Source organism: Oncorhynchus nerka, linkage group LG14 (genome assembly GCF_034236695.1).
Source record: "Oncorhynchus nerka isolate Pitt River linkage group LG14, Oner_Uvic_2.0, whole genome shotgun sequence".
NCBI lineage: Eukaryota > Metazoa > Chordata > Actinopteri > Salmoniformes > Salmonidae > Oncorhynchus > Oncorhynchus nerka.
The window spans coordinates 63555722-63581524 of NC_088409.1; the positions used below are offsets into that span (position 1 = coordinate 63555722).

Sequence of the window (25803 nt, forward strand, 5' to 3'; positions counted from 1 at the left end):
TATGTAAATAAAGAAATAAACTGGGGCCCGTCCAATGTTGTGATCAAAATACCGGGTGGATTTTCACACTTCTAAAAGTGTCTGGCCGAGGATCACTGTCAGTAAACATATACAACGGTCTAGCTTTAAAGGGAAAGGGGGGATACCTAGTCAGTTGTACAACTGGATGCCTTCAACTGAAATGTGTCTTGAGCATTTAACCCAACCCCTCTGAATCAGAGAGGTGAGGGGGGCTGTCTTAATCAACATCCACGTCTTTAAATGCCAGTTATCCGTCAAGAAGGTCTGTGCAAAACTGGTGAGCTACTTGTTATTTAAGCTCTGTTATTCTACAGCATTGATACTGTACTGAGCAGACTAGACTCAAGCCAAACATCTCCTTCTTGATTGACGGGAATTAGAAGAGGTATAGAGCTTTTCGATGATGATTAACAGAATGTCCTCTTTTCACCAATCCTAAAAAAAAAAGTGTGTGAAGCAAACAATGAAACCAAAGTGACATATATGTGCCTGGGAGACTGTATACAAACCTGCCACTGCATTAGCTAGGCCACATGTGTCACATTGAATTGACATATTATTACATAATGGTATGACAGTGTTATAGATGTATCATTATTGATTTCCAGACTTTCTAGGCGCAGCATGTGCTCTCTCTCAAAATTATGTATTATGGGTTATTCTGTTCACTTGAACAAAATGTACAGAGTGAATGAAGGATGGTTTAAACAGCAGTGCAAATAGGCTACAGCCAGCCAGCAATCAATGATTGTATCGGCTTTATGCATCCTCCTGTCATTTTTTAGTACGTTGATATGTCACCTAGCTTGATTCCATGCCACTGTTCCATTTAAAGGGTGTAATGCACATGACAGTCAGACCCCTCTACAAAAGATTATACAAGACAATAAAATGTATTAAATACTTACGAGGTCCGATTTCCGCTCGTTCCCAGGTAGTGCTGCACGAGAAGACATTGTCCCTGAGGTATCCTTTCTATTAGGCTACTTGGTTTTTATGTAGGTAACAGTTATATACAGGATTATATTCTACCGAAGATAACGGTCGACATTAGCCGCTCCACCGCCTAGCCAGTGTTCCAAGGCAATAGACGCCTTTCCTACCCGCAACCCCAGGTTCGAGAGCAGTGAGACAGAATTGGATCCTCAAATACCCATTTTCATTGTAAAAAGCCAACACCGAACACGACAATTGTCTAGAAAACTGTCCAAATAGCCTTCTAGGCTATCCACTTCATGTTTGGTTGATCCTTCATGTGAAGAAAGGCATCAATGATATACCTCATTCTGGAAATAAAATGAACCCAAAATAGGTTTCTTGTCACTATCGCACCATTACTATACTAAAACCATTTTTTTTAAAGCAATTCTGTGTTTCCAGTGATGAATGTGGGTGTATGTCAGGAACAGAGCAGTTTGTTATATCCGATAAAAAAACAATTGTCAAAACAAAAAACATTGGTCAGGTAGCCTGCGCGTACCACGACCATGGGTGGATGTCTGTCGTTGAAAAATATGTATTTTTGGGGGGGTGCCAAATAATGCTCGCAAAACCAACCACTCCCAAGGCAAACCACTGAACGACTTAAGCCTAATTGCCAGCCCACATTTCATAGTTAATTAATAAATAATTAACCGTCAAAAGAAACAATACAACGACATGACAATTGCGGATAGAGCATCGGCGAATGTACTGTTACCCCCTTTCTCTTTCTGCACGTGATGGAGCACTTCCTGAAAAAGTAGCCGTCGAATAACACTCAACGTTCGAAAAATGATTTAACTTTGACTCTCGCAGATATCCTACATAACTATCAGTTGTAACATTTGCCTACAGAAAACGGCATCTCCAAACTGTATGACAAGAGCAAGAGGGAAGAACCTCAAGAGAAATAATAGGCAGGGCTGCGTCGGTGGCTCAGTTACACACCCTTCCCCCATATTCTTAAAGAGACAATCCCCCATTCATTCATTGGTAGAACAGCAGTTACCAGCACCAGCCACACGTCAACCACGTTGGCAAGCAATATTCTGTACAGTAATGTCATCACTTGACGCTGCAGACAACATCTCTTGGGCATTTGAGAACAGGGGCGACAGGGCCCTGTCTGAAGAAGACACACTTTAACAAAGCAACAAACTACTGCACTTTTATGTAATTTTCCCTCCAATTGTAATTTATATTGTTGTGAGAACAAACCATCTGTTCTCTGGTGTATATAATGTATTTTTTAATCTATCTATATTATTCATGTCTATTTATTGATTATACCAAGTGGGTGATGACAGCAGAAGCACATCACCAAAGACTATAGTCTCACCTGTACAAATCGGACACGAGAGGGTCGGGCCCATGAACACCTCATTCTGCTGTGGTCCCTGGGCACTCGGTATTTTGTTATTGAGATAGGCATATAGTGAATGTTGGTTTAGCTCTTTTCTTGGTTTCGCATGGGTGATAGAGCAGTGTGTGAAAGTGAGTCACTATTGAAACAGTGTGAACCTGACAAGTTCCACACGTCAAACTCTCTCTAATCAGCATCTAGTCCCTCAGCGTCATTAGGCAGTAATTTGGGACCAAATCATTTGGGAACCACTTTATGTAGAATTTTCAATACTCCTAATGGGGTATGTGCGAAGGCAGGTAAAGTGTGGGCGTCAGATGATGCTGCTCTTTCCATGTACCATGCAGAGAGCCGAGACATGATTGTAAGTGATGTGTGCACACGGAGCGGGTGAGGGTGATCGACCAGGGCCCAGCCCCACCACTGCAACCCTGGCTGACCCTGAAGAACTGAACACAAACCACCTCCAGTCAGATCTGCTGTCCAACAGAGCCTCCACTGTCTGACTCAAGACTCTTGGCAAATCTGATTTGATATAGCTTCATAAATATTATTAAAAAACATGCATACTCAGTGTAGACCTATACATCACATGGCAACATGAACAGTATCAGCTGTTATCCAAAATGCTTTACATATCCTCAAATGGAGGAGAGTTACAAACTACTGAAACTTCTCTCTATTCCAGTTGACCTACTGTATTTCAGACCTAGTCATCTCAATGCTCTAATTACAGCTGTTGGAAGGCAGTACCATGGCCAACCCCCCATGCCTCCCACTGCATTAATCTCTAATCTGGCAGAGATTATGATGTCTGGAGGCACATTGGAGGCTATGTTCTGCCCTTAATCAAGTGTCTGTCCAAACATGACTGTCCCTGAACCCCAGGATGTTGTTGTTCAAAGTTTACAAATACCTTTTTTTGTGAACAAAATCAGGCAATAGAATCATTATTATATTTGATGAGACTTGGCTGTAATTCAAATATGCTTGAAGATGTTGTCCAACTGTTAATATAAATGCAAATGGTTAAAGGAATCACATAGATACAAATAAAGACCATTGATTGTATATATTATGGGTTTCAAGAGTATATGGGGAACAGAATAATGCATTGGTTAGGTTAACATTGAAATAGGCAAGAGTGGCATTTTTAGAAATGATTTTTTCTAATATCTCATATATGGTTATCATACTTTTGCTTGTTATGTTTACCTTGTTTGCTGATTGACATTTTTTAAACAACATCTTGTTGGTGAGAAGTTGCAATGTCATCCTGTTTGCTCTCTGTGCTGTGTTGCAAATTATGTTAGGTTATAGAGGGCCACCTAGTGGAGTAGTAGGCTCATCACGGCCAGAGGCATCCTTATTACTGTTGTGATGGCGTCATCTTGTGGTTGTCAATGATTCTGTTTTCTTCTACTTGTTATGTGATGGCAGTGTTTTGTTGCATCATCAGCAAACCCTCCCTTTTAACATTATAATTGTGACATGGTGATCACCTGCTGCTTTGAGCCCGAAAACCCTCTTCCATTTGTGTAGTCTATATAAGAGAGAGGGTAGAGTGCAGCATCAGGAAATCAAAGTACTTCCAGTCTCCGAACTGGTGTGAGTTTGAACTGGAACCACAGGGAGGCCTATTCAAAACAGCCGGGGAAGCACATTGGCCTACAGTACTTTAATCTTTCATCCTTGTTTCAAGTTTCAGCATTTAGATGAACCTCTTGCCACATTTTGGGTCACAAATTGAATTGTCCCACTCTCTACCATTACCCTTTATGTCTGCATCTATTATGAGATCAAGTTGATCACAAAATGCTTAAAAGGGTGAAAATGACCAGAGCCACTCGAAAAAGAGCCTGGAAAGACATCTTACAAAAAGGTCTCACTTTCATCTAGCATAGCTTACTTGCCATGCTTCAAGGCTCTCAGATATATGCTTGGTGATTGAAACTAAAACATTATAGAAGGAAAAAATAAATAGGAAGTGAATCAACTAAACAGACCATCGCTGCATTCTCTCTCTATCTTACTCTCTCTCTCTCTTTCGCTCTCTTCCTCTCGCTCTCTCTCTGCACAGTATATTACTATGTTGTAATAAGGTATCAGACAATTGTTTACAAATACTATATTTCCCATCAAAATGTGTGTGCCTTTTGCATTTTCTACATTAGTGGTTCCCAAACTTTTTAAAGTCCCGTACCCCTTAAAACATTCAACCTCCAGCTGCGTACCCCCTCTAGCACCAGGGTCAGCGCACTCTCAAATGTTGTTTTTTGCCATCATTGTAAGCCTGCCACACACACACTATACGATACATTCATTAAACATAAGAATGAGTGTGAGTTTGTCACACCCTGGCTCGTGAGAAGTGACAAAGAGCTCTTATAGGACCAGGGCACAAATAATAATATAATAATAATCAATCATTTTGCTCTTTACTTAGCCATCTTATATATAAAACCTTATTTTCTCATCAAAAATTGTGGATAAATCACCACAAGTTAATGAGAAGGGTGTGCTTGAAAGTATGCACCTAACTCTGCAATGTTGGGTTGTATTGGAGAGTCTCAGTCTTTTTCCACACACAGTCTGTGCCTGTATTTAGTTTTCATGACAGTGAGGGCCAAGAATCCACTCTCACATAGGTATGTGGTTGCAAAGGGCATCAGTGTCATAACAGCGCGATTTGCCAAGGCAGGATACTCTGACTATTTAGTACTTTGCACATATAACACACGGTGGCTGGGGAAAGGCACTACTCACAATATAAGTGAACACCAAATCAATGTAGTTCTCATCATATTTGCACCTCTTCGAGGGTCCAACGTCCCTGTCTGTTGTTCAGTGCTTCCCCGGGTAAGGGGGCAGTAGCTCTTCAACTGCATCAGATTCACAACTGTCAGTGTCCATGCTAGCTGGGCTAACAACAAATGTATAATTACTGATGCTAGCATTGGATGTGCTCGTGGAAGCAGAACAACTTGTGTCGTCGACAGGTGCAGGTGTAGTACTGCTGGTAGTAGCAGTACTACCAGTAGAGCTGGTATGTGTCTCTATGGACGAGGGCCTTACTTTTTACAAAAAAAAAACATTTTAACAATCAATTTTCGAGCAAACGAAATGAGCAGCAGCTACGTTTGGCTACATACAGACTGTTAGTGGAATTCCCGTTAATTATTTGACGAGGCTACCTGTATCTGACATTGTGTTGTTATTTCGCTGAACACTAGATAATTTAATTTTAGTTTTGGCAGTGAAACGAGGCTACTCAGGTGAGAAAAAAAACTCACCCAGATGTATAGCCCTGTTGGAAAATATAAATGAACTGTTTGAAAATGTTAATTAATTAATAAATAAAAAAATGTGAATCACATTTTTACTTGGCATACCCTGATGGCATTTCGCGTACCCCAGTTTGGGAATACCTGTTCTACATGATCAAACACAGCAAGATATTATCAGTATACCCTAGACACAGACTAGACTGATTGCAGTGCAGTCACAGACAAAGCTTTGAAGTGGTTTATTTCATTTTCTTGGTACTGACATGCATCGCTCACCTCTAGACACCTGCTTAGCTTTCTGTGGTAATCAAATATGAGACTGATCTGATGTCACAGATAGGGGCTCTAAACCACAACATTTGTGCTGACAAATTGTAATATTCTGAAGAAAAAAACCTCACCTTTAAAAGCAAGTGCCTTTCACCATTTTGACTTCACTACAATCACATGCAGCACAAATCTCTCCTCCTCAAAGGTAAGTTGACTTATGATTAGTGAATAAAAAATTTGGTTAAATATTTGTATGCAACTGTGCATTTACTCTTACTTTCAAAGTGAGAATGAAATGCATGCACATATTTTACACTTTTGTCATTACTAAAATATGATAAACATGCAAGTCCTTAAAGGGGCAATTGGCCTTGTAACATTCATTTTTAGACTTTAAAATTAATGATATTATACCCATTGATTCTTGAAGAATATAACTTATGGATGCCTCATAAGCTTAGTTCAACAGTTGTACCCCATCAGAACCAAAAATATAAGCTTGTTATACTCCTTTGTTAGTAAACATTGTACTTGTAAACTAACAATGTAAAGCCTCAAAACATGGTTTAAACTATACTTTTCCTTGTATCCATAGCCATGTCCATGAATTTGAGTGTTACATTTCTGCAGCCCCATCCCTCAGCTTTTAACCAAAAGAGTGGCGGGGTGTCGCTTTGTTATTGTTTGAACTGCATGTTGACCCTTAAATCTCAATAAAAGTTTTAATGATGGAATTTTACATAAAGGAATCTACTGTAAAGTCAGATGGTGTCACTCCCAAGCAATCTGTTAGGTTCCATTTTCTAATAAGTGACAGGGAAACTGTATATTTGTTAAGTTGGAATAAGTTGGAAAGCACAGTGTAATTATATTGTACTCATTGCTACACAGTACTGATATGTTTATAGACAAACTTTTAATTTGTCTCTATACTCCGCCATTTTGGATTTGTGATCAAATGTTTTCATTCAGTACAGTATTTATGTACAGTACAGAATGTCACATTTAATTTGAGCGTATTTTCATCTGTTTTATCATTTAGAAATGAAAGCACTTTATGTATCTTGGACTCACTTTTATTGTAAATGTGGATGCTACCATAAATATCGTACATTATTACACAATACATTATTTACCATTCATTTCTATTGGGCACAACATAATCTGAAACACATACAAAACAAACTGCAAATGCGTCCAACAAGTTTGTAGTGTCGCAAGATTTTCACATAATTAACAAGACATTGTACTGAATATCCAAAGAAATGAACAATGAATTGGCATAGATTACATTGACACAGTTGAGCAGGATGTGTACTGGTAAACAGGAATTATGTCACAACAGAAGTTTCATATATTTGTTTCAGATCTCACATTGACCCAATTTCTTTTCCTGTCATACCAATATTAGTTCCTCGCAATGTTGGTGAGTTTAAGTACGGTCATCATGGCACTCATCTCAGTAGCTGCTACCTGTCCTGCCTCACCATGTGAATGTCTGGACAACGTCACAGTCAGCTGCCCGGACAAGAGGCTGAAGAAATTCCCTAACCTCCCAGATGGTACTGAGGAGCTTTATATGGCCCACAACCTGATCGAGGCATTCCCCACCAGTGGACTGGAGCAGCTGCAGTTCCTGGATCTCACCAAGAACTGTCTCAATGTCTCCTTGACTTCCAACTTCATCTGGCCCAACATGAGCAGCCTGGTCAAGCTGTTTCTCAGGGGTAATTACCTGGGTTCATTGGGCCCTCGGCAGCTCCAAGGCCTCTCAGCACTCACCTTCCTGGACCTCAGCGAGAACAACATGGAGGCCCTGCAACCAGGATCCCTACAAGGCCTTGGTCAATTAAAGACGCTCATTCTAACACTGAACCAGATCAACAGCCTGCAGTACGGGGCACTGGGTGGAGCCCCTGCACTCACTGACCTTCACCTGAGCAGCAACAGTATTGTGGAGTTTGAGGAAGGGGTGTTTGAGAATTCATCCAAATTGGTAAAGCTGATTTTGTCTAAGAACAACTTGGTTAGCATTGGGAATGGCACATTCAGTGGAGCAGTTAACCTGAGTCATCTGGACCTCAGTGGAAACAGGTTAGATTCTGTGCCCGTTGCTGCCCTGAAGGATGTGTCAAAGCTGCACAGCTTGTACCTCCAGAAGAACAGCATCACATTTTTACCAGAAGATGCTTTCTCTGAGCTCAGCCATCTAAGGATTTTGGTTTTGAATAATAACCATCTGAGCATAATGGCTAAGGACTCGTTGAGTGGTCTAGCACATCTCGGTCAATTGGATCTGAGCTACAATAACCTCCAATCCCTTCCTTCTGAAGTGTTTCAATATCTATGCAGACTGGAGCTCCTGGATCTCTACCACAACAGGCTGACATACCTTCCAGAGAACCTGTTTCACAACCTAACTATGCTGAGAGAGCTGCAACTTGACAGCAACAATATCTCATACATACCACCAGGGCTCTTTCACATGGTGTCTAAGCTAAGGGAACTCCAGCTGGACAACAATCAGATAGCTAACCTCCACAATGCCTTGTTCTCCAGACTGAGAAGGCTACGGACACTCTACCTGGACAACAACGCAATAAGCAAGATTCCCAGAGGCCTATTCCACAAGACCAAGAGACTCAGGGAGCTACAGTTGAACAATAACCACCTCAGGTCTCTCCCTAAGTCCATCTTCCATGGTCTGGCTAAACTCCACTCCCTGAAGCTTTTCAATAACCGTCTCACAGCTCTTCAACCTGAGCAGTTTTCTACCCTTGGAAACCTGAGAGAGCTCCTGCTGAATGAAAACCTGATCGAAGATCTTCCCACAGGCATATTTTCTGAGCTTCACAGCCTCAAGATGCTGGATTTGGATAACAACCGCCTCACAGCACTGACTCCTGCAGGCTTTGATGGGTTAGGTACACTAAAGGAGCTTCATCTCAGCTTCAATCAGCTCCGTGATCTCCCATATGCAACCTTCTACTCCCTGGATGACCTACGTAGACTCCTTCTCCAGAACAACCGCTTGGTGGCCTTGCACCCTCAAGTCTTCGCACCCCTGGCCGACTTACAGGAGCTTGACTTAGACAACAACCAGATAGAACAGCTACACCCTGACATGTTTCAAGGCCCTCACCGTCTCCAGAAACTTCACCTGAAATCAAACCGCCTCAGTACTCTTTTGAATGGGACACTGGAGCCTTTGCAGAGCCTGAAGGCCCTCCACCTGGAGGGGAACCCCTGGGACTGCTCTTGCAGATCACCCATCCTGTACATCAGTAACTGGATCATCAACAACACCCAGATGTTACAGGACGAACCCATGTGTTCCACACTCAACCGACCCATTTCACAGCCTGCACACCTTTTAAAGCCCTGTGTGAGCTTTGCATGCTTCCCCAGACAAAAACTTCCCCTAGAGATGCTGACAGTGCTTACAGCTTGGCTTCTAGCTAGCGGTTTTCTTTGACGTACACTTTTGCGGTTTCAGCATTGTGGTTTTGTTTCTTGTTTTCAGATGGTTATGCTTTCATGCAACTGTCTATTGCACATGCATTGTGAAGAGTAAGTGATATAGTGTAAAGATTAAAATACCATGGAATGGTGTTAAATATTTGATTGAAAATTCATGCTTTTCTTTGAAATAAAACAAATCATTTAATTTAATTTCTTGATGGGTTACAATATCTGCCATGTGTGATCTTGATGTGAATTAGACTAGGAGTGTTGCTCAGAGTTAATAAACTTGAGGCATTTACTCTATAATCTATGACTTAACACCCATCCATGGATACAAAACATACTCTTTCCAACTCAAGACATGCAGTCGCACACTCAGAGATACAACTGCTTGTTCTTCGAAACGCCACTAGACATCACTGCGTACCCACTGTGCAGATTCAAGGATACATTAACCTACAAGTGCTGAGGGGCATTACTGCTGAGCATTCGTGAGTGAGCCTCGAGTCAACCTTTTGAGGTTGAATGTGATTAACCCTAAATGGAAAGACATGTAGGTAACTGTGGAACACAGGGTCAGGTCAGGCTCCCGACAGCAGAACACAAGGTTTGGTCCCTCACCTCCTGCACTGCATTCTAGGTGGGGTGCTGCTGAAGAATGGCTGGGTGGCAAGGAAGTTCCCCTTAATATATATATATATGACAAGTTCTCTGCTATTATGTGCATGGAGTACATCAGAGAACATTGGGGAAAATAATTAAAGATCTTCATTTTTGGTGAGTTTGGTCTAAACATAGACATTATGCCATACCCATTAATGTGACTGACAGGGAACATATGTAGACTGTGATTTTCAGGAATAGGATTGGAGGGAAGGATGACCATAGATGGGTGCGAGGCAGACCACCAAAACCACATACTAAATGAATTAATCAATGTGAAGTGTGCAACAATATTAGGACCATCTTTCATTGATTACCCTATGAGGATTTGCATATTTGAAGTGCCCAAGGTAACCCAACATGAATTATGAATATGCAGGCATAATACAGAACCATTTCATTCTACCACAGCACATGAACTTCTATTAGTGCGGAAGATAATCATCTTCTGGTCACATGTACACTTCCTTTGACATCACCAACAGTGTTGCCTTAGCTTATTCAGATGTGTTTTTAGCTTGTTTGGCTCCATTCAGGAAACTGGCTCACATCTACTGTACTTTTCTGTTGGAAGGGAAGAGAGCGTTGCACAGTTCTATCATCGTGACATTGGCTGAGGTATGGCTTGGGAACACAGTTACTGGTAATGCAGACATGTAGATGGGTGGCACACCACAAGTCCACAGTCAAGAATCTGTTCTCGGAGGAATTCATGCATCGACACTATTCTAATTAATTTAATGTGAAATGGATGATCTGCTATTTCGGTGCCAAAAATGGACTGAAATACAGGTTTATTTTCCTGTTGTTTCTCCTTGTTATGTAATATCCATACGAGTCTTATCAGTCTCATCTGAGGCACTTCATACAAGGCGCCATAGAGGGACACCAACCTATAGGCACTCGATCATTTGCATTAATGTTATGTTGCAGCTGTTAGAGGGACTATATGCACGGATAGCAACAAACACACACACACACCAACAAAGGACTCATTTCAGGAGTTTTATTTACCATTGGCACACAAATACGAGATAACAGTAATAAAAGGTACACAAGACAAGAAAGGTTACAGATGTACATCCTTCTCAAATAAATTAGGCTCTGCTTCATTGAACAGTTACTGGACCACCAGCCAATCCACTCAAAGTATTTCTACCCCACAAAGGCAACTGGTTATACAAAATTAAATACTTTGAAAAAAAGGCTTTTTTGGCAACCAATCTAATCAGTACACTTCTTATGTTAGTATGCCACTCACTGACCTATAAATGCATTTTTAATGCCGAGACAATTGTTCAAACCAAGTGTGGTCCATCGCAATAAGAGGCTATGCCTATTAGTTTTAGATATAATAGCACTTGTGATCTTTCAGATTCCTCAGGTAGGAAAAACTCTTCCCGCATTTGTCGCACATGAATAGTTTCTCCCCTGTGTGGATTTGTTTGTGGGCTTTGAGGCTGTTGCCCTGGTTGAAGCTCCTCCCACAGAGGTCACAGCTAAAAGGCTTCTCTCCAGTGTGTATCCGCTGGTGCCTGTTGAGGTTCCCAGTGTTGCTGAAACATTTCCCACACGTTTCACAGCTGAAAGGCTTCTCCCCAGTATGGACCGCCTGGTGGGTTTTCAGGCTGCTGTGTTGAGTGAACATCCTTCCACACACGTCACAGGTGAACGGTCTCTCCCCAGTGTGAGTTTTCATGTGTATGTTCAGGTAGCTGACCGACTTGAAGCTCTTGTTGCATAGGCCACAGCTGTGCGGCTTCTCCATAGTATGGAGTTGCTGGTGCGATTTGAGGTGAGTGAATGAACTGAGACTACTACCGCACACTGAGCAAATACAAGGCATCTCTGCTGTGTGAGCCTGAAGGTGTGTTTTGAGAGAGTTGACGCAAGCCAGTACTGTCCCGCACACCACACAGAGGAAGGCGTTCTCTCCTGCGTGGGTTCTTTGGTGCATTTTCAGAGCACTTCTTTGAATGAAACACTTCCCACACGTCTCACAGGTAAATGGCCTCTCTCCTGTGTGGATCCGCTGGTGTCCTTTCAGAGTGTCTGCCTGGTTGAAGCTTTTCCCGCACGTATCGCAACGGAACGGTTTCTCACCGGTGTGTATACGCTGGTGCCTGTGGAGATTTCCTGGTATGCTGAAACTCTTCTTGCAGATCTCACAGCTGTATTTCCTCTCTCCTGTGTGGACGATCTGGTGCATCTTGAGACCGTGGGCCCGGTTAAAGCTCTTGCCACATTCGTCGCAGCGGAACGGTCTCAACCCTGCATGGAGTCTCTGGTGATTCTTGAGTAGCTGCTTTAAGGTGAAAGCTTTACCACAATCGCCACAGGTGTGTGGTCTCTCTCCTGTGTGAAGCAGCTGGTGTGCATCCAAACTGCGTTTAAAGGAAAAACCTCTGCCGCACTGTTTGCAGTTAAAAGGTTTCTCCGCTGCTGCGTGGATGGCCTGGTGAGCTTTCAGCTGGATCAGTTTGCTGAATGTCTTCCTGCAGTGCTTGCAGCTAAGATGGTTCTCCTTTTTGGGCCTTGCCTGACGAGCCCCAGTGATCTTTGGCTTTCTCAAATGCTTTGGCCCTGCGGCGCCGCCTCTGTCCTTTGGGTCCTCTGAGGGGTTCTCTGGGTCACTCAACTCCTGGGCGTGGCTCTCTAAAAAAGAACTTGGGTCTGAGGTGCTACTGTACAAGTAATCTTCTAAGCCTTCTTCTTTGATAATAACTGACTCGATCGTTTCCTCCATGTTGGAGTGCTGAGATGAGAGGGAAAGTGATTTAATGGAACGCAGGTTTAGAGACCCATCTATTTCTATCTACAGTACCAATCAAAAGTTTGGACACACCTACTCATTCAAGGGTATTTCTTTATTTTTACTATTTTCTACATTGATTTCTTCACTATTATTCTACAAGCTATGAACTAACACATATGAATTATGTAGTAACCAAAAAGTGTTAAACAAACCCAAATATACTTTATATTTGATATTCTTCAAAGTAGCCACCCTTTGCCTTGATGACAGCTTTGCACACTCTTGGCATTCTCTCAACCAGCTTCATGAGGACCCTGGAATGCATTGCAATTAACAGTTGTGCCTTGTTAAAAGTTAATTGTGGAATTTCTTTCCTTCTTAATGCATTTGAGCCAATAAGTTGTGTTGTGACAAGGTAGGGGTGATATACATAAGATGGCCCTATTTGGTAAAAGACCAGGTCCATATTATGGCAAGAACAGCTCAAAAAAGCAAAGAGAAACGACAGTCCAACATTACTTTAAGATTTGAAGGTCAGTCAATACGGAAAATTTCAAGAACTTTTAAAGTTTCTTCAAGTGCAGTCGAAAAAACATCAAGCGCTATGATGAAACTGGCTCTCATGAGGACCGCTGGAGAGCTGCATCAGATGACCTGACCTCCACAATCAACCGATCTCAACCTAATTGAGATGGTTTGGGATGAGTTGGACCGCAGAGTGAAGGAAAAGCAGCCAACAAGTGCTCAGCATGTGGGAACTCCTTCAAGACTCTTGGAAAAGCATTGCAGGTGAAGCCGGTTGAGAGACTGCCAAGAATGTGCAAAGCTGTTATCAAGGCAAAGGGTGGCTAATTTGAAGAATCTCAAATATATTTTGATTTGTTTTACACTTTATTGGTTACTACATGATTCCATAGGTGTTATTTTATATGTTTGATGTCTTCACTATTATTCTACAATGTGGAAAATAGTAAAATAAAGAAAAACCTTTGAATGAGTAGGTGTGTCAAAACTTTTCACTGGTACTATCTATACCTATATATCCATATAATATCATAAAACAACAGAAATCTTCACAAAGGGATAAAATGCTTCTTTTACTCACTTCCAATAATTAAATACAATTGGTAACTACCTGGTACCAAATGGTGTATAATGATACAGACAAGTAAATAGGTTATTACGTTCTGTACACCCTAGTAATTCCAGACAGCTTTCCAAGATCTAAACTTAACAAGCCTACCTCGTTTACAGTTGAGGGAAGTCTCCCTTTCCACAGGTGGAGGATGGGGGATCGTTTCACTTCTGCATCACCAGTGCATACGCCTGAAAAAGATTGCAGTCAAAATCAAAAAGGTTTGAATTTCATTCAAAAGCACTGGTTTTAGTAACAGTGTACCAAAGCAATCTAAAACCAGATTGATGGCTTCCCTGAAATAATGCCAACTCTCACCTGGGTATGTGCCTTTTAACTGGTGGATGATCTTGACTTCACTGCAGCAGCCATTGGCTGATGTGTTCTCTTGTCCTCCACTCCCTTCTAAGACAGTCCTCAGTTTGGTCTCAACCGCGTCTAGCCTCTTCTTCAAGTCCTCATTCTCAGTCTGACTCCGAGACACTTCCAGATGCAGAATAGAGGAGCACTCGTTGAATAGCTTGCAGATTTGGTCCACAGCCTCCTTTGCCAGTATCTCCATGAATGATGTCAACTGGGTCAACTGAGTGAAATGAGCAAAAGCAAGTTTAGGGCATACAGAACAAACTTCAGTTTACTCAACTAGCTAGCTTCCATTATAAACATCTCTGACAAGTATTTCTGTTGATTATGCTAAATTCTTGCAGATCTAAATTATACAAACATGTTTCCAGTTGAGCCAACCCTGTGGTAAGTACTAGCGTAATGTATTAGCTAAATTAACCAGACGTAGAACACATACCCTAGGTCAGGGATGGGTAGCCTAAAAACCCAAAGCTGAATTTCATTTAATTGAGCGTTTGGATCAGGAAGGTTTCCTCTCGACCTCTACAAGTCAGAATGTTGAATGAAATGATATTTTAACGTTACCGGTTGTCTGTGCGGTTGGTCCTTTTGCAGGTAGGAATGTGAGACAATATATTCACAGGAAGGTATAATTAAATCTACTTTTCAAAGCGCTGGTAGTGTGTTAAGATTTCTATCACATGAAGCATGCGCAGAATGCGTAAACACATTTATGAGCTTGGCAAGTATGCATGCATTATATTATCATCTAGTGCTAATACATCAGGTGATAGACATCTGAACACACTACCAGCGCTTTGAAAAGTGGATTTAATTATACCTTCCTGTGAATATATTGTCTCACATTCCTACCTGCAAAAGGACCAACCACACAGACAACTGTTAAAGTAAGTTAAAATGTCATTTTATTTCACATTCCGGCTTGTAAGAGGTTGCGAGAGGAAACATTGCCGATCCAAACGCTCATTTACGCCTGATGCTGAATTTAATGAAATTCAAATGTCAGGTCTCCAGGCTAAGGCTGAGCCGGCACCAGAACGAATCAGTTGGCGGGCATTTCATTTCCATAGGGGGCATGTTGTTTTTTCATGGGACCTCCTAGAACCATTGGGCCTTGAGTCATTCTGACTGCAACATTCTAGCAGTGTAATTAATACATTTCATATCCCCAATTCAAAAATAATCATTTGGTTGTGTCCATAAAGGTCTCAAATAACACAAAAGCATTTATTAGTTTGTTACTGTAGGATACATTTCAACACAAAATTAAATAATTAAAAAACGCACAAGGTTTCAATCAATTGTACATGGAGTGCCTTTGTTTTAACTATGAAAAAGAAAGCATGTGTTGGAATGAAAGTAACAGATAACTTTTTATAACCAAATAAAAATACCCCACCGCATATGTTGCACTGCCAGCAACATATGCGGTGGAATGATGAAAACATCAGTAGCCTAAACATCATTATAAGCGTCAGGTGTGCTTGCTAAATATGGAACACCTGCACAAAAGCAATAATGGCTTTTTAACGAATATATGTGTTGATATGACAGCAGTCAAAAATAGTCTATTATTGTCAGCTCGTGCATACATGGTGTGCTTCTTCACGCAATGGCATCAGTTAAAGCATGCACATAAACAACAAAAGCTGATGAGTTTGTTGCAAATGTTTTTTTTTAGGGACTGCTCTCCGTTACAACGTTTTGTGCTGATAATCAGATGTCATCGAGATTAATTTCTTCCCCACCATCAGTCATTTTCATTCAGATTTGGTAGCAACGCTTAACACAGCATGTCCATCCATTTGTCTTGATCTTCTTGCCATTGTAAATGATGCACGCCCTCACTGACTGTTTACCCCAAGTAGGCCAGAGTAGACTGATAGGACTGCTTGGATTCGGGGGACTGATTATAATTAGAATAGATTAATACAATAGAATGGCCCGTCCTGATCTTCATTCACAATTGGTGATTACATAATTATGTGTCCGTGTCCTCTCAATCACCGATTCTCCCCATCATACTTTACTTCATTTATTTGATCTGTTGTGATAAGTGTGAAATTAGTTTTGGTATAGTTTAGGTTCAGTTGAGGCAATTATCTGGGTGATTATCAACTGGACATGACACCTTCAACTATTGGGAGGGGCGCAGGCCCTACCGTCGGGAGGAGAGGCAACAGGGGAAAACCACTTCAAACGACACGTCCACCTAAAACTGGTTATAATACCAGTTCTGTTTGTGAACAACGACAGTGTGTTTAATAGACTTAAGGAATAGTCAAGGATGGAGAGGGGCATGACTTTAAAAATGTATTGTGGGAAGCATGTGGAAGGCTACCTGAAGCATTTGACCCAACAATTTAAAGGCAATGCAACCAAATACTAATTGAGTGTATGTCAACTTCTGACCGAGTTGGAATGTGATGAAAGAAATACAAGCTGAAATAGACCACTCTACTATCATTCTGACATTTCACAATCTTGAAATAAAAATAAAGTGGTGATCCTGACAGGGACAGGGATGTTTTACTAGGATTAAATGTCAGGAATTGTGAAAAACCCAATTTAAATGTAGTTGGCTAAGGTGTATGTAAACTTCAGACTTTTCTGACCCTTTTTCTCCCCAATTTTGTGGTATCCAATTATTATTAGTTACTATCTTGTCTCATCGCTGCAACTCCCGTATGGACTCGGGAAAGGTGAAGGTCGAGAACACAACCCAACGGCACTGCTTCTTAACACAGCGCACATCCAACCCGGAAGCCAGCCGCACCAATGTCTCGGAGGAAACACAGTACACCTAGCGACCTGGTCAGTGTGCACTGCGCCCGGCCTGCCACAGGAGTCGCTAGTGCCCAATGAGAGAAGGATATCCCTGCCGGCCAAACCCTCCCTAACCCGGACGACGCTAGGCCAATTGTGCGCCACCACATGGGCCTCTCAGTCACGGCCGGCTGCGACAGAGCCTGAGCTTGAACCCAGAGTCTCTGGTGGCACAGCTAGCACTGCCTTAGACCACTGCGCCACCCGGGATGCCTAACTGTATAATTTTTGTCCAAAAGGAAAGGGCATGCTGTCGCAAAAGGTTAGCATCTACAGTTATTTGACAAAGATACTGTAGATCAAATGAAGACCGGCCGCATCATCGGCGTGACATAAAGGTGTCGCTCTCTGACCAAATTTGGTGTCCTATAGGATATACTACACCCTTAACCTCTTCAACCTATGGGGGCGCTATGTCATTATTGGATAAAAAAAACGTGCCCGTTTTAAGCGCAATATTTTGTCACGAAAAGATGCTCGACTATGCATATAATTGGCAGCTTTGGAAAGAAAACACTCTGACGTTTTCAAAACTGCAAAGATATTATCTGTGAGTGCCCCAGAAATGATGCTACAGGCGAAACCAAGATGTAACCTCAAACAGGAAATGAGCTGAATTTTTGAAGCTCTGTTTTACTATCGTCTCCTTATATGGCTGTGAATGTGCTGTGAACGAGCTTATGCTCTCTGCCGTTCGTCCAAGATGTCTGCAGCATTGTGACGTATTTGTAGGCATATCATTGGAAGATTGGCCATAAGAGACTACATTTGCCAGGTGTCAGCCCGGTGTCCTTTGTCTAAATTGGTGCGCAATTGTCAGTGGCACTCATTTTACCATGCGATACAGAGGGAGAAGCACACTTCCAGGAACGATACATCATTGAAGAGATATGTAGAAAAACACCTTGAGGATTGATTCTAAACAACGTTTGCCATGTTTCAGTCGATATTATGGAGTTATTTTGGAAAAAGTTCGGCATTTTTATAACTGAATTTTCAGGTTTTTTTTGATAGCCAAACATGACGCAGAAAACGGACCGATTTCTCCTGCACAAATAATCTTTCAGGAAAACTGAACATTTGCTATCTAACTGAGAGTCTCCTCATTGAAAACATCCGAAGTTCTTCAAAGGTAAATGATTTATTGAATGTTTTTGCTGGTTTTTGTGAAAATGCTGCCTGGTGATGCTAACGCTAAATGGTAACGCTAAATGCTAGTTTTGCTATGGTAGAGAAGCATATTTTTGAAAATCTGAGATGACAGTGTTGTTAACAAAAGGCTAAGCATGAGAGCTAGCATATTGATTTCATTTCATTTGCGATTTTCATGAATAGTTAACGTTGCGTTATTGTAATGGGCTTGAGGCTGTAGTCATGATCCCGGATCCGGGTTGGCTCGACGCAAGAAGTTAATGATATAGTGAAGTCTGGTTACGTTCTAGGATCTCTGAGGAATACATATGAATGTGATTTGACTGGTTGAAACAACATTTAGGGTTCGATTTTCACAGATTCCTTTCTTTGCAAATTGAACGAGTGGAAATACAAACTCGATGCTACATGGACCTTTTTAGGATATGAAAAATGATTTTATCTAACAAAACGACACTTAATGTTATCTCTGAGACCCTTTGGATGATAAATCAGAGCAAGATTTCAGAATGTAAGTACACATGTGAAAATAAGTGTTTTGTTGTTAGGAGCTCTCCTCAAACAATAGCATGGCATTTGTTAGCAGTAATAGCTACTGTAAATTGGACAGTGCAGTTATATTAATTAATAACGAATTTCAAGCTTTCAGCCAATATAAGACACATATGTACCGACATTTGTTGTTTCTCTAAATATGTGATTGTCACAAAAGGTGCTGCATGATTTACAACTGTCCCATTAACGGGACGCCTATCCCTAAATCCAGTCAGATAAAACACTCCAAACAGCCTACCCAACCGCTCGGAGGCGTCCGCATGGTCCTAAAGGACACCAATGTACATTATTTTCTTTAGGAATATAGTGAAGTAAAAGTTGTCAAAAATATAAATTGTTAAGTACAGATAACCCCAAAAAAGACTTAAGTAAAAATACTTTAAAGTACTACTTAAGTACTTTATACCACTGGTAATCACAATATTTTTGGTTATGGAAGAGATTTCACAGCGGTATAGATGGTACAATGATTCTGATTCTCTACAAACAAGCAAGTATAGTAAGTACCTAGGTGTCTGGCTAGACTGTAAACTCTCCTTCCAGACTCATATCAAACATCTCCAATCTAAAATCAAATCTAGAGTCGGCTTTCTATTCCGCAACAAAGCCTCCTTCACTCACGCCGCCAAACTTACCCTAGTAAAACTGACTATCCTACTGATCCTCGACTTCGGCGATGTCATCTACAAAATAGCTTCCAACACTCTACTCAGCAAACTGGATGCAGTTTATCACAGTGCCATCAGTTTTGTTACTAAAGCACCTTAAAGCACCTCGCTACATATTCGTCGCCAGACCCACTGGCTCCAGGTCATCTACAAGTCCATGCTAGGTAAAGCTCCGCCTTATCTCAGTTCACTGGTCACGATGGCAACACCCACCCGTAGCACGCGCTCCAGCAGGTGTATCTCACTGATCATCCCTAAAGCCAACACCTAATTTGGCCGCCTTTCGTTCCAGTTCTCTGCTGCCTGTGAATGGAACGAATTGCAAAAATCGCTGAAGTTGGAGACTTATCTCCCTCACCAACTTCAAACATCTGCTATCTGAGCAGCTAACCGATCGCTGCAGCTGTACATAGTCTATCGGTAAATAGCCCACCCAATTTTACCTACCTCATCCCCATACTGTTTTTATTTATTTACTTTTCTGCTCTTTTGCACACCAATATCTCTACCTGTACATGACCATCCGATCATTTATCACTCGTGTTATTCTGCAAAATTGTAATTATTCGCCTACCTCATGCCTTTTGCACACAATGTATATAGACTCTTTTTCCTACTGTGTTATTGACTTGTTAATTGTTTACTCCATGTGTAACTCTGTGTTGTCTGTTCACACTGTTATGCTTTATCTTGGCCAGGTCGCAGTTGCAAATGAGAACTTGTTCTCAACTAGCCTACCTGGTTAAATAAAGGTGAAATAAAATAAAATAAATAAAGTCTACACTTAATTGTTTTGGTACAAACTAAAACTAGGCGAACTATGAAATGGCGGAACGATTTCTGCATAACGCAGAACCAAACCGAACGAAATGGGTAGGTCTCTTCTTGAATTTGTCCAATAGAAACTCTCGTATGCGTTTTCCGTTTGGAGTAAACGGTTTGGGCGTAATGATTGCGCCCCAGAGTGGAGTGGAGGCTGCTACGTCGGTGCAATTAAATAGCGGACAAGTTTACAAAATGCCTTACTTTACATAATCAGCAGATATACCTGTTCGTGTGGGGCTTCATTCGCGTTATCTCCCGTTGTTGGCACTTCAGACGAGGCAGAACCCTCGATAACTTTGCTAATTTCTGTAACAGTCGCTCTAACCATTATCTCCAAAATGGAGTCAATCTGCCCTTGCAAAACTGACATTTTTGTCAAAATCACAACGCACTTAAAAATCTTCGTAAATACGCGCTATTGGCCAAGTTGGCCTAGCGCTATGTCACGTTAGCTACAAAATAAGTGTAGCTAGTGCTGTTAGCAGTGTTGTTGTCCGACTGACCTGAAACAACTCGACCGGCATAGGTCACATGTTCTTCCGGGTCGAAGTATGTTTTTTTTATTGGTTTCCACTAGTTATTGCAACCACAAAGTCAGAGTGGCTATATCATAAAAATTATTTAAAATGAACATTTGCTTTTTGGTCTTAATTTTAGGTTAGGGTTAGGCATTGAGTTAGCAGTGTGGTTAAGTTTAAAAACCCAAGAAGATAAATTGTACAAATGGGCGGGGTTTATGACTTTGTGGCTGTGGTGTGTTGTGACAACCGTTTTTAATCTTTCAAAATAAAAGTAACTTTGTTTTCACTTATAAATTAGCTATATGGGAAACAGTGATGTTTGTGTTACAGAAAAATATTTCGTACACTACAAAAATCGCAGAAATCATTACAAACAAATGCATCAAAAAGTCATCAGTCATCACCCAGTCTCCTGCCAACGGAAAATTTTTATTTTGACATAAGTGAAATGTACTTGCACATCCAAAGAATCCAGGGATTGCTTTGCAGGTGTGTAGGGAATGTTAATGTAGGTTAGGGATAGATAGAAATTTACTGTGGGGGGGATTGTCCAACCCAAGATGCCATAAAAAAAATGATGCACCCCCCTCCCCAACATGAACATTTTTTTCACATGAGCCTCCCCTTGTATTGTAAAATAAATGGAACACCCTCCCACTTCATAGAATTAGCTCAAAAGAATGTTTACGACCAAAATTAACAATAACTGTAGTGACCATGTCTTTATAAATGTGGATATACGTATGCATATGAGATGAATAATGTAGGGTAAGTTAACATTATATAAGGTAGCATTGTTTAAAGTGGCTAGTGATATATTTACATCATTTCCCATCAATTCCCATTATTAAAGTGGCTGGAGTTGAGTCAGTGTCTGTGTCAGTGTGTTGGCAGCAACCACTCAATGTTAGTGGTGGCTGTTTAACAGTCTGATGGCCTTGAGATAGAAGCTGTTTTTCAGTCTCTCGGTCCCAGCTTTGATGCACCTGTACTGACCTCGCCTTCTGGATGATAGCGGGGTGAACAGGCAGTGGCTCGGGTGGTTGATGTCCTTGATGATCTTTATGTTCTTCCTGTAACATCGGGTGGTGTAGGTGTCCTGGAGGGAAGGTAGTTTGCCCCCGGTGATGCGTTGTGCAGACCTCACTACCCTCTTCTCCTGCGATTGCTCAGTTTGGCCGGGCGGCCAACTCTAGGAAGAGACGTGGTGGTTCCAAACTTTTCCATTTAAGAATGATGGATGCCACTGTGTTCTCATGTGAGCAAAATTTTGAGTCTCATAGCAAAGGGTCTGAATACTTATGTAAACAAGGTATTTCTGTTTTATATTTTGCAAAAATGTCTAAAAACCTGTTCTTGCTTCATCATTATGAGGTATTTTGAGTAGATTGATGAGGATTATTTTTATTGAATCTATTTTAGAATAAGGCTGTAACGTAACAAAATGTGGAAAAAGTTAAGGGGTCTGAAGAGTTTCCGAAGGCACTGTATGTATACAGTACCAGTCAAAAGTTTGGACACACCTACTCATTCAATGTTTTTTCTTTATTTTTACTATTTTATACATTGTAGAATAATAGTGAAGACATCAAAACTATGAGTAACACATATGGAATCATGTAGTAACCAAAAAAGTCAGGTCTGGTCATTGTGGAGGCCAGATTATCTGATGCAGCAATCAATAACTCTCCTTCTTGGTCAAATAGCTCTTACACAGCCTGGAGGTGTGTTGGGTCATTGTCCTGTTGAAAATCAAATGATAGTCCCACAAAGCGCAAACCAGAAGGGATGGTGTATCACTGCAGAATGCTGTGGTAACCATGCTGGTTAAGTGTGCCTTCAATTCTAAATAAATCACTGACAGTCTTACCAGCAAAGCACCCCCACACCATCACACCTCCTCCTCCATGCTTCACGGTGGGAACCACACACGCGGAGATCATCCATTCACCTACTCTGCGTTTCACAAAGACAACGAGCTTTGGACTCATCAAACCAAAGGACAGATTTCCACCGATCTAAGGTCCATTGCTCGTGTTTCTTGGCCCAAGCCAAGTAATGGTTTCTTTGCAGCAATTCGACCACGAAGGCTTGATTCGCACAGTCTCCTCTGAACAGTTGATTTTGAGATGTGTCTGTTACTTGAACTCTGTGAAACATATATTTGGGCTGCAATTTCTGAGGCTGGTAACTCTAATGAACTCTAATGAATTCAAAGTTCTTGAAATGTTCCGAATTGACTGACCTTCATGTCTTAAAGTAATGGTGGACTGTCATTTCTCTTTGCTTATTTGAGCTGTTCTTGCCAAAATATGGACTTGGTCTTTTACCAAATAGGGATATTTTCTGTATACCAACCCTACCTTGTCACAACACAACTGACTGGCTCAAACGCATTAATAAGGAAAGAAATTTCACAAATTAACGAGGCACACCTGCTAATTGAAATGCATTCCAGGTGATTACCTCATGAAGCTGGCTGAGAGAATGCCAAGAGTGTGCAAAGCTGTCATCAAGGCAAAGGGTGGCTACTTTGAAGAATCTCAAATATAACATTTTGATTTGTTTAACACTTTTTTGCTTACTAAATGATTCCATATGTGTTATTTAACAGTTGTGATGTCTTAACTATTATTCTACAATGTAGAAAATAGGCAAAATAAAGAAAAACCCTTGAATGAGTAGGTGTGTCCTATATACACTGCTCAAAAAAAATAAAGGGAACACTAAAATAACACATCCTAGATCTGAATGAATGAAATATTCTTATTAAATACTTTTTTCTTTACATAGTTGAATGTGCTGACAACAAAATCACACAAAAAGTATCAATGGAAATCAAATGTATCAACCCATGGAGGTCTGGATTTGGAGTCACACTCAAAATTAAAGTGGAAAATCACACTACAGGCTGATCCAACTTTGATGTAATGTTCTTAAAACAAGTCAAAATGAGGCTCAGTAGTGTGTGTGACCTCCATGTGCCTGTATGACCTCCCTACAACGCCTGGGCATGCTCCAGATGAGGTGGCGGATGGTCTCCTGAGGGATCTCCTCCCAGACCTGAACTAAAGCATCCGCCAACACCCTGGACAGTCTGTGGTGCAACGTGGCGTTGGTGGATGGAGCGAGACATGATGTCCCAGATGTGCTCAATTGGATTCAGGTCTGGGGAACAGGCGGGCCAGTCCATAGCCTTCCTCTTGCAGGAACTGCGGACACACTCCAGCCACATGAGGTCTAGCATTGTCTTGCATTAGGAGGAACCCAGAGCCAACCGCACCAGCATATGTTCTCACAAGGAGTCTGAGGATCTCATCTCGGTACCTAATGGCAGTCAGGCTACCACTGGCGAGCACATGGAGGGCTGTGCGGCCCCCCAAAGAAATGCCACCCCACACCATGACTGACCCACCGCCAGACCGGTCATGCTGGAGGATGTTGCAGGCAGCAGAACGTTCTCCGCGGCATCTCCAGACTCTGTCACGTCTGTCACATGTGCTCAGTGTGAACCTGCTTGCATCTGTGAAGAGCACAGGGCTCCAGTGGCGAATTTGCCAATCTTGGTGTTCTCTGGCAAATGCCAAACGTCCTGCACGGTGTTGGGCTGTAAGCACAACCCCCACCTGTGGACGTCGGGCCCTCATACCACCCTCATGGAGTCTGTTTCTGACCGTTTGAGCAGACACATGCACATTTGTGGCCTGCTGGAGGTCATTTTGCAGGGCTCTGGCAGTACTCCTCCTGCTCCTCCTTGCACAAAGGCGGAGGTAGCGGTCCTGCTGCTGGGTTGTTGCCCTCCTACGGCCTCCTCCACGTCTCCTGATGTACTGGCCTGTCTCCTGGTAGCGCCTCCATGCTCTGGACACTACGCTGACAGACACAGCAAACCTTCTTGCCACAGCTTGCATTGATGTGCCATCCTGGATGAGCTGCACTACCTGAGCCACTTGTGTGGGTTGTAGACTCCGTCTCATGCTACCACTAGAGTGAAAGCACCGCCAGCATTCAAAAGTGACCAAAACATCAGCCAGGAAGCATAGGAACTGAGAAGTGGTCTGTGGTCCCCACCTGCAGAACCACTCCTTTATTGGGGGTGTCTTGCTAATTGCCTATAATTTCAACCTGTTGTCTATTCCATTTGCACAACAGCATGTGAAATTTATTGTCAATCAGTGTTGCTTCCTAAGTGGACAATTTGATTTCACAGAAGTGTGATTGACTTGGAGTTACATTGTGTTGTTTAAGTGTTCCCTTTATTTTTTTGAGCAGTGTATATATTTTTTAAACTCTGCATCCCTGCCCAGCCTGGCAAGAGTAGAGAAAAGAGTGTTTTGCAACCCTAGTAGCTCTGCAAGAGCGGAGAGGATATTCTTCGATGCTGGCATGCTCTCCCAGCACCATTGCATGATCCTAAAGCCAGACTCTGGCCAAAATGGTGTTTCTAAAAATGTATTCAAAGTTACTGTTTATTTAATTATAAGTAACTCACAGCCTATATGCGCAATTTATAGACTATAATGATTTAATACAACAAAATGTTTTTTAAAAGCTCAGCATTTAATGTCCCTGACTCCCCTACCAGCCTAGTGTGTCGCACTCGCAAATGCTTCACAATGTATTTCTTTGTAGGCTATAGCGTCTGCTATGCAGCTATAGATGTACAGACGGAGGCTAATTTGTAGATTTTCAATCAGAATATTTTTGATTAAGATAAGCATTATATTGTTAGATTATAGGGGTAAACTCTGGTAGGCCTGAAATAGACCTCCTCACCTCAAGTTGAACTGTCAGTCAGTTGGAGCTCCGGGGCGCACTGCCTTCATTATCATAGGCTTGCAGTAGCTAAAGCGTAATTATAGCCACATCATACCAAACCTTCACAAACATTTTAAAAGTTTATTAGTGTAATATCAAATGTTCTTCCACAAGCCATTGTCTATAGGGAAA

At 41.7% G+C, this 25803-nt stretch overlaps 3 protein-coding genes across 6 annotated transcripts in view; 1 reads left to right on the top strand and 2 right to left on the bottom strand.

The window, feature by feature from the left end:
- Positions 1-1944, bottom strand: part of LOC115141672 (MAP/microtubule affinity-regulating kinase 4-like) — a 59655-nt gene extending 57711 nt beyond the window's left edge. Inside the window, exon 1 of one of the 3 annotated variants that reach the window (XM_029680752.2) lies at positions 930-1942. In XM_029680752.2, the coding sequence (XP_029536612.2) occupies positions 930-977 (48 nt within the window). In that variant the 5' untranslated portion in view covers positions 978-1942. Of the gene's footprint in view, positions 1-929 lie in introns of all 3 variants that reach the window. The other 2 variants (XM_029680753.2, XM_029680754.2) reach the window with 2 other exon arrangements.
- A 4139-nt stretch (positions 1945-6083) lies between these two features.
- LOC115141674 (insulin-like growth factor-binding protein complex acid labile subunit) lies at positions 6084-9594 on the top strand. The gene is made up of 2 exons (XM_029680759.1): positions 6084-6127; positions 7334-9594. The coding sequence occupies exon 2, from the start codon at positions 7343-7345 to the stop codon at positions 9395-9397; it is 2055 nt and encodes a 684-aa protein (XP_029536619.1). The 5' UTR covers positions 6084-6127; positions 7334-7342; the 3' UTR covers positions 9398-9594.
- A 1448-nt stretch (positions 9595-11042) lies between these two features.
- Positions 11043-20860, bottom strand: LOC115141676 (gastrula zinc finger protein XlCGF26.1-like). 2 transcript variants are annotated; one of them, XM_029680762.2, is made up of 4 exons: positions 20556-20860; positions 14259-14523; positions 14049-14131; positions 11043-12805 (listed from the first exon to the last, which is right to left on the bottom strand). In XM_029680762.2, the coding sequence occupies exons 1-4, from the start codon at positions 20700-20702 to the stop codon at positions 11396-11398; spliced, it is 1905 nt and encodes a 634-aa protein (XP_029536622.1). In that variant the 5' UTR covers positions 20703-20860; the 3' UTR covers positions 11043-11395. The 2 variants fall into 2 exon arrangements, with proteins under 2 accessions (XP_029536622.1, XP_029536623.1); XM_029680763.2 differs by having other exon boundaries at positions 20534-20859.
- Positions 20861-25803: the final 4943 nt, after the last annotated feature.

Coding starts and splice junctions, on each gene's coding strand:
- LOC115141674 (XM_029680759.1), top strand. CDS start 7,343: ATGTTGGTGAGTTTAAGTACGGTCATCATGGCACTCATCTCAGTAGCT.
- LOC115141676 (XM_029680762.2), bottom strand. CDS start 20,702: ATGTCAGTTTTGCAAGGGCAGATTGACTCCATTTTGGAGATAATGGTT. Junction 14,132..14,258: donor GTTAAAAGGCACATACCCAG/GTGAGAGTTGGC, acceptor AATCTTTTTCAG/GCGTATGCACTGGTGATGCA. Junction 12,806..14,048: donor TTCCCTCAACTGTAAACGAG/GTAGGCTTGTTA, acceptor CTCTCATCTCAG/CACTCCAACATGGAGGAAAC.